This window comes from Dasypus novemcinctus, chromosome 18 (assembly GCF_030445035.2).
Source record: "Dasypus novemcinctus isolate mDasNov1 chromosome 18, mDasNov1.1.hap2, whole genome shotgun sequence".
NCBI classification, from domain to species: Eukaryota; Metazoa; Chordata; class Mammalia; order Cingulata; family Dasypodidae; genus Dasypus; species Dasypus novemcinctus.
In genome coordinates, this window is record NC_080690.1 from 51,253,258 (window position 1) to 51,271,673 (window position 18,416).

The 18,416-nt window shown below is 40.3% G+C and overlaps 1 protein-coding gene across 3 annotated transcripts in view; it reads right to left on the reverse strand.

The window, feature by feature from the left end:
- Positions 1–18,416, reverse strand: part of CEP89 (centrosomal protein 89) — a 129,683-nt gene that overhangs the window by 88,408 nt on the left and 22,859 nt on the right. For all 3 annotated transcript variants that reach the window (XM_004475109.3, XM_004475112.4, XM_012518247.3), the window contains exon 4: positions 15,846–16,029. In XM_004475109.3, the coding sequence (XP_004475166.1) occupies positions 15,846–16,029 (184 nt within the window). The remainder of the gene's footprint in view (positions 1–15,845; positions 16,030–18,416) is intronic.

An 18,416-nucleotide genomic window follows, 5' to 3' on the forward strand; every position in this document is an offset into this window, starting at 1 on the left:
GAGTGATGTTTTATCCAACTGGTTGAATGCCTTAAAAGTGAAAGCGATTTCAGCACTCTCAGAGAATTTTTCAGCTCGACTTCAGACAGCCCAAGGACCTTCACTGGAGTCCCTGGTTTACAGTCTGCCTGTGGAATTAGGACTTGTGATTCCCACAGTCATGTGGGAGAATTTTATAAAATCTCATACTATTTACAGATATCTCCTATCAATTCTGTTTCCCTAGAAAACCCTGACTAATACAACCCCCTTTATCCTCTTCCTGGATAGCACAATGACTTAGGCTTGAAAGAGTAAAATACACATGTTACCATTTCTTGGATAACTGCTAAATAAAAACAGAATATAACTTCCAAATCAGTTGAAGAAAAGAAATAAAACAATAGAAAAATTATAGGTCCAGAAGAAGGAAAGGAGAGGGAAAAATACTGAGTAATAGGACAAATAAAAAGCATTAAATAAGATGTCAAATTTAAATATATCATACATACATTAAGTAAAAAGGACTAATTGTTCCAGTGGATAAAAATAAATAAATCTTTTTTAAAAAATTGTATTTAAAAAAAAGATATCAATGAAGACCTAAACAAATGGAAAGACATTCCATTTTCATGGATTGGAAGGCTAAATATCATAAAGATGTCAATTATATTCAAACTGATTTATAGATTCCCTGCAAGACTAATCACAATTCCAACAGCCTACCTTACAGAAATAGAAAAAGCAAGTATCAAATTCATTTAGAGGGAAAGTGCACCCAAATAGTCAAAAGCATTCTAAAAATGAAGAGTGACATGGGAGGAATTTCACTGTCTGACCTTAAAACATATTACAAAGCTACAGCGGTCAAAACAGCATGGTAATGGCATAAGGATAGATGTATGGATCAGTGGAATAGAACTGATCCAGAAATAAACCCTCACCTCTACGGCCAACTGGTTTTTGATAAACCTACCAAAGCCATGTTAACAGACCCTGCAACAAATGGTGCTGGGAGAACTAGAAATCCATAACCAAAAGAATGAAAGAAGATCCCGATCTCACTCCCTATACAAGAATCAACTCAAAATGGACCAAAGACCTAAATATAAAAGCCAAGACCATAAAACTACTGAAAGAAAAGGTAGGGAAACACCTTCAAAGCCTTGTGGTAGGTTGTGGTTTCTTGGACCTTACACCCAAAGCACATGCAACAAAAGAAAAAATAGATATATGGAACCTCCTCAAAACTGAACACTTTTGCACCTCGAAGGACTTTGTCAAAAGGGTGAAAAGACAGCCAACTCAATGGGAGAAAATATTTGGAAATCACATATCTGATAAGGGTTTAATATTCAGGATATATAAAGAGATCATACAACTCAATAAAAAGACAAACTACCTGATTAAAAAATGGGCAAACACTTGAAAAGTCAATTGTCCGACTATTAAAAAGTCGGAAAACTGGAAATGTTGGAGAGATAGAAACGTTTATTCACTGTTGCTCGGAATAGCCACTGTGGAGGACTATTTGGTAGTTGCTAAGGATGTTGCCATATGACCCACCAATACCATTATTAGGTCTATACACAGAAGAAATGAGAGCAGTGACACGAATAGACATCTGTATACTAATAGTGGCATTATTAGTGGCATTATTCACAACTGCCAAAAGACGGAAACAACCCAGGTGTCCATCAACCAATGAAGGGATAAACTGTGGTATATACACACAATGGAATATTATTCAGTGCTAAGAAAAAATGAAGTTGTGAAGCACATAACAACATGGATGAACCTGGAGGACATTATGTTGAGTGAAGCAAGACAGACACAAAAGGACAAAGGCTGTATGACTGCACTATTATGAACTAAATATCTTGGGTAATCTCATGGAGTTAATAACTTGAATATGGGTCACCAGAAAATAGAATAACATTAGAGAATGGAAAGCTGCAGGTTAATCTGGGCAGAACTGATAAAAAGGTTGTAAATCTTTGGAAATGAATAGAAAATGTGAAAGCACATCATAGTGTTTGCAACTAGTAGTGTTACTATATGGGTATGACAGTGGTTGAAAGGGAAAGTCTAAAGTCATGTACATTACTAGAAGGAAAGCTAAAAAAAATGTAATATAGGACTGTGTAGTATAGAGAAGCCTCATGTATAATATGAATACAGGTAATATTGCATATAGACTTTTCCTTTGAAACTGAACAAATGCACTTTAATGTTACAAGATATTAATATCAGGCAAAAATACAACCAAAGCAAACTATGGACAGTAGTATATAGTAATATATTAATAATTTTCCAGTAAGTGTAAAAACTATACCAAGGGAAAGAAACTAGACACAAGGTACTACATGTTGCTTGATTCCTTCTCTATAAAATAAAATACAAATAAACAGAGAGGCAGAAATAGAATAGTAGCTATGTATGGTAGGGGAAGCATGGAGAGATTGAGAGGTGATGATTTATTTTTGTCTGTTTTTTTTAAATTATTATTATTGGAATGAAAATGATCTAATAATGATTGAAGTGATGAATGTGCAACTATGTGATTATACCAAATACCATTGACTGGACACTTTGGAAGGACTGTATGCTTTATTGCTGTGTATCAAAATTGATTTAGAAAAAAGAGAAGACACTGAGCAAAAAGAACAATTTGAAAGCATGCAAAGAAAAGTAACAGAGATTATAGGAATGAAAGACACAATAGATGAGATTAAAAATACATTAGCAGGGGGAAGCAGATGTGGCTCAAGTAATGAGGCTTCTGCCTACCATATGGGAGGACCTGGGTTTGATCCCTGGGGCCTCCTGGTGAAAAAGAAGAGAAAGCGTGCCCACACGGTGAGCCAAGTGTCCGTGCAGTGAGCCAGTGCCCGTGCAAGTGAGTCACGCAGCAAGATGATGACACAACAAAAGAGAGATGAAGGGGAGAGTCACGGTGAAGTGCAGCAGAGATCAGGAACTGAGGTGGAGTAGCTAACAGGGAACCTCTCCCCACATCAGAGGTCCCCAGGATCGAAATTGGTAAATCCTAGAGAAGAAAAAATGCGAAGAGAAGACCAAAGAGAAACAGACTCAGAAGATCGCACAGCGAATGGATACAGACAGCAAAAACAGCAGGGAGGGAGAAAGGGGAGGAAAAGGGGGGAACAAATAAATAAATACATCTTTTTAAAAAATACATTAGCAGGGAAGCAGATGTGACTCAAGCAATTGGTTCCCGCCTACCATATGGAAGGCCCCAGGTTCGATTCCCAGGGCCACCTGGTAAAGGCAAGCTGGCTCGCACTGTGAAAAGCTGGCAGCCTGCACCATGGAGAGCTGGCACAGCAAGATGATGCAACAAAGGGAGACGCAGAGGATAGACAGTGAGAGATGCAGAAGACCAGGAAGCTGAGGTGGCTCAAACAATTGTGCCTCTCTCCCACACAAGAGGTCCTGGGATCAGTTCCCAGTCCCTCCTAAAGAGAAAGAACAGGGAAGCAGACTTGGCCCAATGGATAGGGCGTCTGCCTATCACATGGGAGGTCTGCAGTTCAAACCCCGGGCCTCCTTGACCTGTGTGGGGCTGGCCCATGCACAGGGCTGATGCACGCAAGGAGTGCCCTGCCACACAAGGGTGTCCCCTGCGTAGGGGAGCTCCATGCACAAGGAGTGTGCCCTGTAAGGAGAGCCGCCCAGCGTGAAGGAAAGTGCAACCTGCCCAGGAATGGCACCGCACACACGGAGAGCTAACACAGCAAGAAGACGCAACAAAAAGAAACACAGATTCCTTGTGCCGCTGATAAGGATAGAAGCAGTCACAGAAGAACACACAGTGAATGGACAGAGAGCAGACAACTGGGGGGGGAGGGGAAGAGAAATAAATAAAAATAAATCGTAAAAAAAAAAAAGAGAAAGAAGACAAGACAAGCAGTCACGGAAAGAACACACAGCGAATGGACACAGGAGCAGACAACAAGTGCAAACAACAACAAGAGGGGAATAAAAAAAGTGACTATAACGGCAGATTTGAATTGATTAAAGACAACAAGTAAATTAGAAGACAAAGCATCTGAACTTGAAACGACAAACAAAAGGAGAAAAGAATGGAAAAAACTGAACAGGGTCTCAGGGAATTGAATGACAGTGTGAGATGCTCATATGTGTCATAATATAAGTGTCCCAGAAGGAGAGAACAGAAAAGAGGCATAAAGAATATCTGAGGAAATAATGATCAAAAATTTCCCAACCCTTACAAAAGACATAAATATCAATATCCAAGAAGGACAATGCACTGCAAACAGAATAATCCAAACAGAACTACTCTGATACACCTACTATTCAGAACGTCAAATGTCAGAGATAAAGAGAGGATTCTGAAAACAGCAAGAGAAAAGCAACTCATCATATATAAGGGAACCTCAGTAAGACTAAGTGCCAATATCTCATCAGAAACCATGAAGGAGGGAAGCAGATGTGGCTCAACTAATAGAGCATCTGCCTACCATATAGGAGGTCCAGGGTTCAAACGCAGGACCTCCTGGCTTGTGTGGTGAGCTGGCCCATGCATGGCTCTGCCGTGAGCAAGGAGTGTTGTGCCATGCAGCATGTCCCCCATGTAGAGGAGCCCCACACGCAAGAAGTGCGCCCCACATTGAGCTACCCCACGTGAAAAAAAAAGTGCAGCCCACCCAGGAGTGGCGCTGCACACATGGAGAGCTGATGCAACAAAAAGAGACACAGACTCCCGGTGCTGCTGAGAATGCAAGCAGGCACAGAACACACAGCGAATGGACAAACACAGCAGACAATGGGGGCAGGGGGGAAGAAAGGGAGAGAAATAAACAATAAAATAAATCTTAAAAAAAAAAAAAAAGAAACCATGAAGGCAAGAAGACAGTGTTACGATACATTTAAGATACTGAAAGAGAAAATCTACCAGCCAAGAATTCTATATCTGGCAAAACTGTTCTTCAAAAATAAGGGTGAGTTTAAAGTCTTCACAGAGAAACAAAAACTGAGAAAGTTTCTCACCAAGAGACAAGATTTAAAAGAGATACTAAAGGAAGCGCTGGAGCCTCAAAGGAAAAGGTTAAGGTGAGAGGCTTGGAGAAGACTGTAGAAATGAAGATTATGAGGAACGGGTGTAACTCAGTGGTTGAGCACCTGCTTCGCATGTATGAGGTCACACCAGTACCTCCAAAAAAAAAAAAAAACAATTATAAGTGTAATTAAAAGCATAAAAAGACAGACAATAGTAAGATATGTCAATGGAAAACCAAAATATAAAACAGGTGAAGTAAGTAATGCCTTTACAATAATAGCACTGAATGTTAATGGATTGAACTCTCCACTCAAAAGACAAAAGAACTCTCCACACACAAAAAATACATATAAGCCATCTATATACTGCTACAAGAGACTCACCTTAGATGCAATCAGGCTGAAAGTGAAAGGTTGGTAAAAGATAATTCTTGCAAACTGTAACCAAAAAAAAAATATATGGAGCAGCAATACTAACATTGGAAAAAATAAATTTTAAACGCAAAACAACTATAAGAGATGAGGAAGAGCATTATATATTAATAAAAAGGGCAACTCACCAAGAAGAAATAAGCATCATAAATATTTATGGACCTAACCTGGGTGCCCTCAAATACATGAGGCATACACTGGCAAAACCAAAGGGAGAAATAGATCTCTCTACAATAATAGTTGGAGACTTCACTACACCACTATCAGCACTGGATAGAATATTGGGACAGAGGATAAATAAGGAAACAGAGAACTTGAATAATATCACGAACAAACTAGACCAACAGACATTTAGAGAGCATTACATCCTAAAACAGCAGGATATATATATTCTTATCAAGTGCTCATGGATCTTTCTCTAGGATAGAACATAGATTGGGTCATAAGACAGATCTCAATAAATTTTAAAAGACTGAAATTATACAAAGACTTTCTCTGATCATAAAGGAATGAAGCTGAAAATGAATAGTGGATGGAAAAGGGGGAAACTCACAAATATACAGAGATTACACAACACATTTAAAAATAAACAGTGTGTCGAAGAAAATGCAAGATAAATCAGTAAATATGCTGAGATGAAAGAAAACGAAAATATATCAAAACCTATGGGATACAGCAAAGGTAATGCTGAGAGGAAAATTTATATCCCTCAACATTTACATTAAAAAAGCAGAGCAAAAAATCAAAGACCTAATTGTGGGATCCTGAATGAGATACTGGAACAGGAAAAGGACATCAGTGGAAAAACTGATAAAATCCAAATAAAGTCTGGAGAGATAGGGAGAGACAGAGAAAAGAGAGAGACAGAAAACAAGAAAGCAAGGAAATTTCAAAATAGACATTAAGGCAAAAAGCAGTTTTAGATAAAGAGGTTCACTTTATAATGACAAAACCTTCAATTTACCAGGAAGTTATCATTTTAAATTCGTATGCATCTAACAGTGTAGCCACATGCAAAAGAATATTTGCATGATTTTCATGCATATAAAGTTAAAACATGCAAAATTCACCTGTGAAGTCAGAAGTCTTCTCTTAATTGGACATGAAAGTAAGACACTTGGAAAACTGAGAAAATAGCCAGGAAGCTATTACCCAAAACACATTATAGAATAATTAGAGGTGGGATGATATAAGGTCCAGCTAGCTCCACCTCAGAGAAAAATCTGGGTCAGAATGTGGTAAGAATGTGCAGAGATCTGAGGACTAACTAGAAGGGACAGCTTTGACTTGTGCATCACGGGGCTCACTTGGGTCCTGCACTAGGATCTTTGCTGTACCTGCCCTGACAGACACATTACGAGACATAAACTAAGGGCAAGTGAATCTGTGCACCCTCACCTATTCTACTTGTTGGCTGCTGCTGCATGGAAGGAGAGCCCAGCACTGGAAAATGTCAGGGTTCACTCTCTTGGTGGCTTCTTCAAATTGGCAGGAAGGCTCCGTGTTGCTCAAATGTGGCCAGTCTCGAAGCCAAACTCAGCATGTATATGCGTTGCCTTCCCCCCAGCGTGGGACATGACTTCCGGGGATGAGCCTCCCTGGCGCCGAGGGATTACTACCAAGTACCAGCTGATGATGTAACTAGAAAATGACCTTGAAAAAAAGGGTCAACTCGGACCACCAGAATATCTCAGTCTACCTATAATACCAGGAGTTAAAAATGCTTTTTGACCTGAAGAAAAGGGGGAAATGGAAAGGACAAATGAATTTATATGGCTATGAGTCTCCAAAAAGAGCCGGGAGGTTATCAGAGGGGTTGGCCTTATGCACACCTCAGCAGAGTCCCAGAGACAGATAAAGTAGATACAACCCCAGGTACTGGTTCTTCTGAGGGCTACAGAGACCCACAGGTTCTATGGTTATGGCAGATGGAATTCAGTGCCATGTCAGTTGGCCCTTCTTTGGAGTTGGTGTTTCTGTGTGATGGAGCTGGACTCAGATGTGACCTTTTTTCACAAGTCTCTCCTGTTACTTTTACCAGAACTATAGTTGATGCTGGGGTTTAATATATACCCAGGGGATCTGAATCTCTGGACTGACCATATGATAGGCAGGCCCTGAGCCTCAACAGACTTCAGCTCCTACACTCTGGTTTGTTGGACTTACCCCACTCAGCTAACATGGAGTTGAAGGTCAACCACCACACCATAGAGCCAAGAATGCCTAAAACTGAAAGCAGGAGGATTGCATCCAGCATCCATGTGGAATGTAAGCCCCCTCTTAATATAGATGTGGAGTGGACACAACCATTCCAAGGTCCACAGGATGGAGGAATAGAATATGGATGAAAGTGGACTTACTGATATTCTATTCATGAACTATTGTGATTAGTAATCGAAGAAAATGTGGCACTGGTGTGGAGAAAGTGGCCATGGTGGCTGCTGGGTGTGGGGAATGGGAGGAAGAGATGAGATGTGGAGGCGTTTTCGAGACTTGGAGTTGTCCTGGGTGATGTGGCAGGGACAGTTACCGGACATTGTATGTCCTCCCATGGCCCACTGGAAGGAACGTGGGAGAGTGCGGGCTATGATGTGGACCATTGACCATGAGGTGCAGCAGTGCTCAGAGATGTATTCATCATATCCAATAAATGCCTCATGATGATGGAGGAGGTTGTTGCTATGGGGGGAGGAGTGGGGAGAAGGGGGTGGGGGGGTATATGGGGACCTAATATTTTTTTAATGTAATATTAAAAAAATAAAGACAAAAAAAAAAATTGGTAGGAAGGGGGTTTGGTATCTTACTTGCTATCCTAGCCTTCAACTGCCAGTTCACTCAGAGGTATTCACATTAGGACAACAGAGTCCGTGTTCTATACACACACAAAATAATAGTGGTTATTTCTATTACATATATACTTTGATATATATATGTGTAAACCTAGACAGAGAGAAGCAGGATTCCGGCCATGGCAGGCACTGCAGCACTGGCGATCCCGCAGCCAGTCCCTGCTTTCTACCTCCCTAAGAGAAGCCTGATTTCACCTGGTGCCAAAGGGCTCAGCCCTAGGGTATGAATGATGGTGATCCCTCTTCCCTTTAAGGGACCAACTGCTCAAAGAATGGACTAATGAGCCTTCTGTTGGGAGATTTCCAGGAAAAAATTCTTCTCCTTAACCAAAATAGAGCAGTGTGCAAGAAGGCCCTTCTCTTACTGTTTCCCTTTTTGCTCTGGGATCCAGAACCTGCTGCTTGCAACTAGGTCACCACTTGGGATCATGAATCGGAGGTCAAGGGAATCTCAGAATCACCAGCCAGTTTTGGAACCTCCTACCTCTAGACTTTGTTATGTTAGAGAGTTAAATGTCTATTATTTAAGTCTTATATTTGTTGGTTCCATCATTTGGAACCAAAAAACATGATACAGACAGACACCAAACTGATAAAGGTTTCTTTTGGAAAGTAGAAGGGGACTGCAGTAGGATGGGGAGGGCTTCAGAGAGGGCTTTTACTTTATGTATCATATTAAAGTTCCATAAGAAATACGTATTAATGTATTATTTGCATAATAAAAAGCAAATTTAAAATAAATTTAAAATTTTAAACTGGATAGGGAGAAAGAGGCCATTTACCAATTCTCAATATAGCAGCAGCAGAAGAATCACCATTATTGTTTGGCCGCCATGACTTTCAAAAAGAATTGGTTTACTCCTTCATGAGTGATAGCTGTCTAGGTCTTCATTTAAGCATGGCAGGCACTCAAATATTGGTTTAGTGGTAGTTGGTTGGATGAATGAATGAACAAATTAATGAGTAAATATATATTTTATGACAAGATGCTCTGCAAATTCCTTTAAAATCCATTGACATCAATAAAAAGAATAGAAAAAAAAGAAAAGAAAGCTTAGAAAATGGCTACAATCCTCTGGCAGTTTGATATTATTCATGATTTCCAAAATGAAATATACATTATGTTTGTAAACTGGTCTGTTCTTCTGGCATGACAACTCTTTGATTGTATTAGATTCAGCTGAGATGTCTGATTAAATTATGTTAAGATTAGGGCTTTGATCCAATCATGCCATTACAGTGCAACTCAGTGTCGAGTCCCAGTCCCACTGGGCTGATAAAACAGACTCTCACATGGAAGTATACACACAGAAGCAGACAGGCAGGAAGAGAAAGAGTTCCATAGACATGACCCCTGGAAGAGAGATGAACCTGATAGTCTACAGCTGACTTTGTGGAGAGACCAGAGAAGCTGAGCCCTGAAAGAAACAAGCCCTGAAAGAAACAGTGATGGGCCTTAAGTCGGCCTACAGCTGAGACTGGAAGAACCTGGAACCACAAAACCTTAAAAGGAGGAAGGCTGGACTCTTGCAAACATTACCCGTCAACACGTGGCAACAGACTTTGGTGAGAAAGTAACCTCTACTTGAGTTGACTCTTTAGGGTCTGGTAACTGTAAGCTTCTACCCCAAATAAATATCCTTTATAAAATCCAATAGTGTTCTGGTACTTTGCATCAGCACCCCTTTGGCTGACAAATACAAATCCCAAACCACAAACTGCAGAAAACATCTACTAAATTAATGACATTTTACCAGAGAATGCCAAGAGCTGCCCAACTCCCTCAGACCTCAGGTAGGATGGAGATGCTCCAAAAATAATGAAATGTCACAGTTACAAAGGCCCACAGTGATCCTTTGACAGGTGCAATGAGCCCATGGAGCTGGGTGGGTCCAGGAGAAGTACATTCATTTCCGTAGGGCAGAAGGCAGAGGATTAAGAACTAAAAGGTGACCCCCGTGGACATCCCCCCTCTACTGTCCAGAATCCAGCCTAAACACCCTCAAAGAAATTAAAGTCCTAAAAAAAGAGAGGAAGAATACAGGCTGTGATGGGGCAACAGAAAGGTGAAAAGTGAACTGGCAAAAACTGGTACCTTACTTGCTATCCTAGTCTTCAACTGCCAGTTCACTCAGAGGTGTTCACATTGGTACAACAGAGTGCATGTTCTATACACACACAGTGGCTATTTCTATGACATATATACATGGATATATATATATATTAAAAAGTATATTTAAAAAAATACCATACTATGTTTCAAATTCTCATCATTCTATTTAGAGGTAATTAAAAGGCTAATGTTGGCAGCGGACTTGGCCCAGTGGTTAGGCGTCCATTTACCACACGGGAGGTCCGCGGTTCAAACCCCGCGCCTCCTTGACCTATGTGGAGCTGGCCCATATGCAGTACTGATGCGTGCAAGGAGTGCCCTGCCATGCAGGGGTGTCCCCCGCATAGGGCAGCCCCATGCACAAGGAGTGCACCCTGTAAGGAGAGCCGCCCAGCAGGAAAGAAAGTGCAGCCTGCCTAAGAATGGCGCCCTCACACAGAGAAATGACACAACAAGATGACACAGCAAAAAGAAACACAGATTCCCATGCCGCTGGCAACAAAAGAAGAGGACAAAGAAGACGCAGCAAATAGACACAGAGAACAGACAACTGTGATGGGGGTAGGGGGGAGAAATAAATAAATAAATAAATCTTTAAAAAAAAAAAGCTAATGTTTATAAAGTTCTATGATTTATGTTGGAGAAATTTTTTAAAAACATCCTATCAGAAATTTTATTTTCAGATTTTAAAGTTATCTCATCTAGAAATAATTCTGCTTAAAGAATTATAAATACCTTTGAAGAGCCTGCTGAGAGAATTTTTCAAAAAGTACTGTTCATGAAAGCTTGTATGTATGGGAAGCGGCTGTGGCTCAAGCACCGAGACTTCCTGGTAGAATAAAAAAGAAAGGAAAAAAAAAGGCATCCCAGACCTGTGCAATGTGACCCAGGCCCCTCACACAGCAAAGCGACTCACCAAAAAGATGATAATACAACCAGACAGAAAAAAAAACCTGTATCTAAAATAAAGCATTGAAATTTAAATGAAAACGAAACATACAAAAAAAAAAGGAAAGTAAACCAACAAAAGTGTTAATAAAACAACATGCTGAAAGAGAGACAATGAGAGTAGCCATAAGAAAATCATAGATACTATAAAGGAAAAAGAGGGACAAGGGATTATAGAAAAAAATAGATCTGGAAAACAAGTATTCCCAAAGCAGAAGAGAACAAATAGGTGAGAAAAGTATTCAAAGATAAAGGGAGGGGGATGGATTCTCTGAGGGGGTGGAAGAGGAAGTTAAAGATCTAAATCTTGTAGATTTAAATTATAAACTAAAGTTCAGGAAGAAAATACTGAAAATAATAAACACCATAAATAATTCTGGTGAAGGTCATGTATTAGACAGAAAAATCAAGTTACCTCAGAGGAAAAGAAAACAGGGTGTCTAATTCCTTCTCATCCCTTAGGACCCAGTCTCATTGCCACGATCACAATAGCCCTCTCAGAAACGATCAGGTCCCCCCTATCCTGTCTCATGCCACCCTGCACATTTCCTTTGTAACATTTATCATAATTGTAATTGATGACTTATTAACTGAGTGACTACATACTCTGTCTGCTTACCAGATTCTCCAGCCCCAGCACCATGCTGGCACTCACTATGTGCTTAGTAAATGTATGTGGAATTATTTAACTTCCCAAAGACAGACTGCTCCCTAATTCAGTCCTTTATAGGATAAAGAAACTGAAGGTTAGAAAGGTTACTTGATTTATCCAAGTCTCCAACTAAGAGGTAGAGAAGCTGGGACTTGAACCCAGGTCTCCAACTCCCTATGCAATGCTCTGTCCACTGGGCTGCAGCATCCGGAGAGCTGACCACAAAATTCACACACTCCCACCTCCTCTCCAGCCTTACTCTTCTTGACACCAATAACAAAATTGCTGAAAACGACTTGCTTTTCTTTTGCAAGGCCAACTCTGAGAAAGGACACACTTAGCATGAAGATGTTTGCCTAAACAACCCTGAAAGCACATCTAAACTGCCTGATTTCCCTATCTTAATCTGTATCTTGATGGTTATGACATGTATTTGCTTCAAAGACATATGAACAATTCACAAAATGCATAAAATTACAAATTATTTATCCCAGATTACAAAATGTCTTCAGTAAATACATGGAAGGCAATTTTATTTATTTTTTAACATTATATCTACCCCACAGGCAACATCACCTTTCAGAGCTTGTGCCATGGACTTATTAAATAAGCGTTTTTACACACTCCCTTATTAGCATTTTTAAAAGATATGTATTTTAATCATAAAATAATATCTTTAGGAACACATGGCCAGCTTCAAAAGAAAAAATGGTTAAGAAATATTCTTGATAGGTATGAAGACTACATAAACAAATTTTTAGTTCTAAACACACAGGTATGTATTAAATGAGAACTTAATTTAGGGTGATACATGTGCCTTGGGAAAGAAAAGGTGGTTGGAGTTTAAGATGACAAATGGGATCATTCAGAGCTGGAGGGTTAGGAGAAAGGACAAGGGCTTTGGCTCAGACTGGTCACGGTCTGAATTAAGGTGATCAGTCATCCTGGTTTGCCCAGGGCTCTGCAGGTTGTAGCAGAGTCCCAGAAAAGCCCTCAGTCCTGGGCACAAGGGGATGTTTGCTCAGGCTAATCTGAATTCTGCCTCTGCCCTTGTAGCTGGCTGGGAGGCTCTGGGTAAGTGAGTTATCCTCTGTTTCTTCACACTTGCTTCCCATGGGAGTGTAGCAAGTGAGATGATAAATGTCAGTTGCCTGGCATATATTAAGTGCTCAGAAAAGTGTCCTCCTCTACCCACGACTCCCCCCCCACACACTCCCAAAAAAATCCTAAGGCTGTGGCAAATTGAACTCTCTTTCCAGCTGAAAGGCTCATTTACATAATAGAAGTCGAACTAGACCTTACAGTCTTGCCATCCTTGCTCTTGGCCAAGACGATGCACAGGAGATGATGAGACCTTTCAACTGTTACCAGTTACTAAACTCCAATTCTGGGCTGGGTCGTGCAGAGCAGAACTTTCCTGTGGGCTAGGATGCATGGAAAGGTGGAGACTGGCATTTACACACTGCTGTGGAAACTGGAACAACTGCCTTGGAAAACAATCTGGCAATATCTAGTGTGGGTCAGCACATGAAGGCACATGTACCAAACAAGCAGTACAAGGACATAATCAAAATGTTCAGCAGTAGGAAAGTGGTTAAATTATGATGAATCACTCTCAAACTACAATGCCCTCAACAACAAAAAGACAACCCCATTTAAATAATAGGCAAAAGACCCAAACAAACATTGCTACAAAGATACACAAATGACCAATAAGCACATGAAAAGATACTCAATATCATTAGCCATTAGGAAAATTCAAGTCAAAACCACAATGATATCCATTTCATACCCACTAGAATGGCTATTAAAAAACAGAACAAAACAGAAAATTTCAAGTGTTGGAGAGGAAGTAGAGAAATAGGAACTCTAGTTCACTGCTGGTGGGAATGTAAAATGGTGCAGCCACTGTAGAAAACAGTTTGGTGGGTTCCTCAGAAAGGTAAACAGAATAACCATCAGCAATTCCACTCCTAGATACGTACCCAAAAGAACTGAGAGCAGGGATTTTAACAGATATTTACACACCAATGCTCACAGCAACATTATTCACAATAGCCAAAAGATGGAAGCAACCCAAATGTCCATCCACAGAAGAATGGATAAACAAAATATGACATAGACAGGGATATTATTCGGCTATAAAAGGGAATGAAGTTCTGATGTATGCGACAACACAGATGAACCTTGAAGACATCATGTTGTGTAAAATAAACTAGATAAAAAATGATAAATATTGTATGATCTCACTGAGCCGAACTTATTAGAATATGCAAATTCACAAGAGTCAGAAACAAGAACATAGGTTATGAGGGGTCAGAGTGGGTGTAGGGAAAGGGGAGACAATGCTTCACAGGTACAGAGTTCCTGTTTGGGGTGATAAAAACGTTTTGGTAATGGGTGGTACTGATGGTAGTACGGCACTGTGAATGTAATTAATACCACTGAACTGCAGATTTGAGAGTAGTTAAAATGAGAAACCTGACTAAAAAGATTAAAAAAACATTTGTTCATCTACCAGCAAAGGAGGCTTATAGGTCACTATAGCTTCTTTCTTCTAAAGGAATCATGGAAACAAGCTTCGCTTTGCAACAGTTAGGCAATACAACTCTATCTGCAACACCAGTCCAAAATAACCAGGCAGAAAGTACAGATGGAGGAGGTGGGGACTTCCTCGAGACCTCTTAGAGAGCGGCCAGCAGCACCTACTTCAGCCACTGGTTAGAAGCCTGTCTGTTCCAGCCCTCCACCCAACACTGAAAGCTAATTCTGCATGTTCAAGTCTATGTTAGAAAGTGATGGTTAGTTCCTGAAATACTCACAGTATTCCTGAAAATAAGTTCTCTGAGTCTATTTAAAATATGAACCAACACAGTAGAGTGGAGGATAATCAGTACAAATCAAGATCAATACAGCCTTAGGATGCAAGTCTACGCAGATCCATGGCATCACAATAACATACATCATGATGGTGACGAGAAAAAGAGAAAGGAAAAAGAAATTACAGTGCTATCTTTTGCCAGTAAGAATGGCTCTACCCAATTTCTAGAACCCTGGGAACACACAGTTTAAGACAAGATTAGCAGAGCAGCTGGGCAGTGGTGGAGAAGTGGGGCACCTTCAACCACAGCCTCTATTATGTGATAGGGCGATGAAAGGAATATACCTCACAGAGTTCTCGGGAAGAAAAGAAATGACAAATGCCTGTAAAAGCTTGAAACAGAGCCCAATACATGACAAGCACTCCAAAAATGTGAGCTGCTATTAAGAGGCAAATTATGACATTCTTCTTGCAGGTAAAAATTGGAAGAACAGTTGAGACATGCTTGATTCTGGAAAAGTGACAGGAAAGAGAATAGCAAGATTACTAACACTGGGTGAAAAATGTATATTAAGAACATGAAGACATTTATCTCTGTCTTGGAAAGATTGGTCTTTTAAAGAAAAAGAGGTATAAATTTTAGACAAGTCAGTTTGAAAAAAGTCTAGACACATTTTTTAAAAACCAGCTTCAGGAGCAGATGTGGCTCAAGCAGTTGAGCACCCACCTCCCACATGGGAGGCCCAGGGTTCAGTTTCCAGTGCCTCTTAAAGAAAACAAAAACAAACAAGCAAAACAATCGATAAAACAAACTCAGGAAAGCTGATGTGGCTCAGTGGTTGAGTGCCAGCTTCTGATTTACAAGGTCCTGGGTTCAACCCCCAGCTCCCGAAAAAAAAAAAAAAGCTATCCAAGACAGAATAGAGACAAGAAAGTCATTATGAATGCACTCTACACAATTTAAGTTAATGTCAAGGTGCAGAAGAAATTTGGGAATGTGAAAAACACCTGGGCTCGGTGTGGCACAGCATACGTGGTGTCGCTGCCACCTCCCTCTTCTTTTGGAGCACGGGCATCCCCCAGCTCCTTGTCGCTGGATGACAAGTACGTTTCAATGTCCTCTTCTTCCCCATAGTCCAGCGTTTCAAAGGATGGTAAAGAAGTTCTTCCCTTCTCCCTCTGCCAGTTTGGTCTATATTAGGACATGAAGGGCAAATTGATCAAAAATAACCAGTTAATACTTCACATTGTTAACATATACCTCATTAAAGCATTTTCCCTATGCTTTTCCCTAGTATTTTGAGTATATTACCAAAAAACCTAGATGCTAAAAAATTAAATCACCCACTATCCCATTTCATTGCACACTCTTAGCATTTCTTTGTTTACCTTATGTTTTACAGCTATTATCACTGTGTACATATAAATTTGCCTTGATTTCATAATCAAGTGGATTTGCCAGCTTAGTCAGCAACTCCTTACTCAAGTTTTTCCCAGATTTCACTATAGTAAAAATTTACTCTGCTAATGTACATCTATGTGCAGATAAGCTCTTCTGTATTGAAGTCATCTTACAAAACAAACCACCATAAAGGAAACTGCTAAGTCAAATGGTATGACCATTTCATGTCCCCATGCATACTGCACAAAATCATTTCACAAGTCATTTCCCCAACCTGTACCTACAGTGCCAATAATTCTCTAAAATCTGCCTAAAGATTGTAAATATTATGGCCCAAGTTTACATTTCTTCCTGTCACTGAACATTCCTTCACGTATTTGTGTATAAGTGCATTCCTCTACTGACAACTGTCTGTTCATGTCCTTTGTCCATTTATCTACTTTGAGTCTAGGATATTCATTCCAATTTGAAAGTAACTTTTTATTTAATAAAACAAAAACTCTGTTTGGTATTTACTGCAAATATTTTTCCTAGAGTATGAATTTCATTTTGGTTATGTAAATTTTTTTACATACAGATGAATAAAAAAAGAAGTTTTTAACTTTCTAAATTTGTAGCTTAGAAATTGTAGGTACTTATATCCACCTGAGAAGTTTGATAAAGTCAGGATGTTGGATTAAAGTCTTCTTTATATGTGTACACAGGTGATCCTTTCATTCACTGGTAATTTATTTTGGAGTATGGTATCATGCAAGGCTCAAAGCTGACTTTTTTCCCCTAACATTACAGATCAATATACAGTCATATCCCTTCCTCCTCCTTTGATGTGAAAGACTGCCTCTATTAAAGATGCCACATGCTTGTACCCCGAGGCTCCCCCCACAGCACTCACAAGCTTTTGTGACACATCTATCCATCACTGAACTAGCCCTTTGCTAGTTTAGCTACTTTACCAATGATGTTTTCAAGTGCAGTAGGGTTGATCCAGCCCTCCCCCTGTGTCATTGATCTTCCTTCCCAGAGTTCCTTTGATGGCCTTGGCTGTTTATTCTTTAGTTTTAGAATAATTTCCTCATCTTTATTTTCTTTGTGTGTTTCTAATTATGGAATCAAGTGCCTTCTCCTGTTTATGGGCCATATGCTTTTCTTCTTGAAGCTCCTGAACTGACTTTCAGAGCATTAAAGTCTGTGGTTTGTTTTACTATTAACACCTCATCTTTAGTTTAACTTTAGAATAACTTTTTACTCTGAGAAACTCAGGCTATAGTCAAACATCTCAAAATGGAGTTGAGATTTAAATGTAAAAACCAAAAATTAAAACAAGTCCTAGAAGGAAATAAGTATTTATATAATACACTGTGATAGGGAAAGTCTTTCTAGATTTGACAATAATGACAGAAACGACAAAGGAAAAGTTTGATAGATTTTACTACATTAAAAAATACAGAATATTTGACATGTCAAAAAACCATAAACAAAACTGAATATAAGTGACAACAGAAAAGGCAAATCTGGTCATGTATTCCCCACCCCTACCCCACTAGTCCTTCAGTTCTTTTTTTTTTTTTAAGATTATTTCTTTATTTCTCTCCCCTCTTCTCCACCCCCCCCCACCCCCACCCCCAGTTGTCTGCTCTCTGTGTCCATTCGCTGTGTGTTCTTCTGTGACCGCTTCTATCCTTATCAGCAGCACCGAGAATCTATGTTTCTTTTTGTTGCATCATCTTGTTGTGTCAGCTCTCCGTGTGTGCGGCACCATTCTTGGGCAGGCTGCACTTTCTTTCGTGCTGGGCAGCTCTCCTTACCGGGAGCACTCCTTGCATGCAGGGCTCCCCTACGTGGGGTACACCCCTGTGTGGCATGGCACTCCTTCCACGCATCAGCACTACGCATGGGCCAGCTCCACACAGATCAAGGAGGCCCGGGGTTTGAACTGTGGACCTCCCATGTGGTAGGCAGACACCTTATCCATTGGGCCAAGTTCGCTTCCCTCTTCAGTTCTTCTAACTGCTTCTAGGGGAGATACCAAACCCCTCAACAGGCCTCCCAAGGCCCCCCAGTCTGACTCCTGCCCACTCTTCCAGCCACCTTGAGTCACTCTCCACCTCACCTGAGGTCCCCCAGCCACAAAGCTCCTCCTGCCGTTGCTCACATGTGTCAGGTTTCTTCTTCTCCAT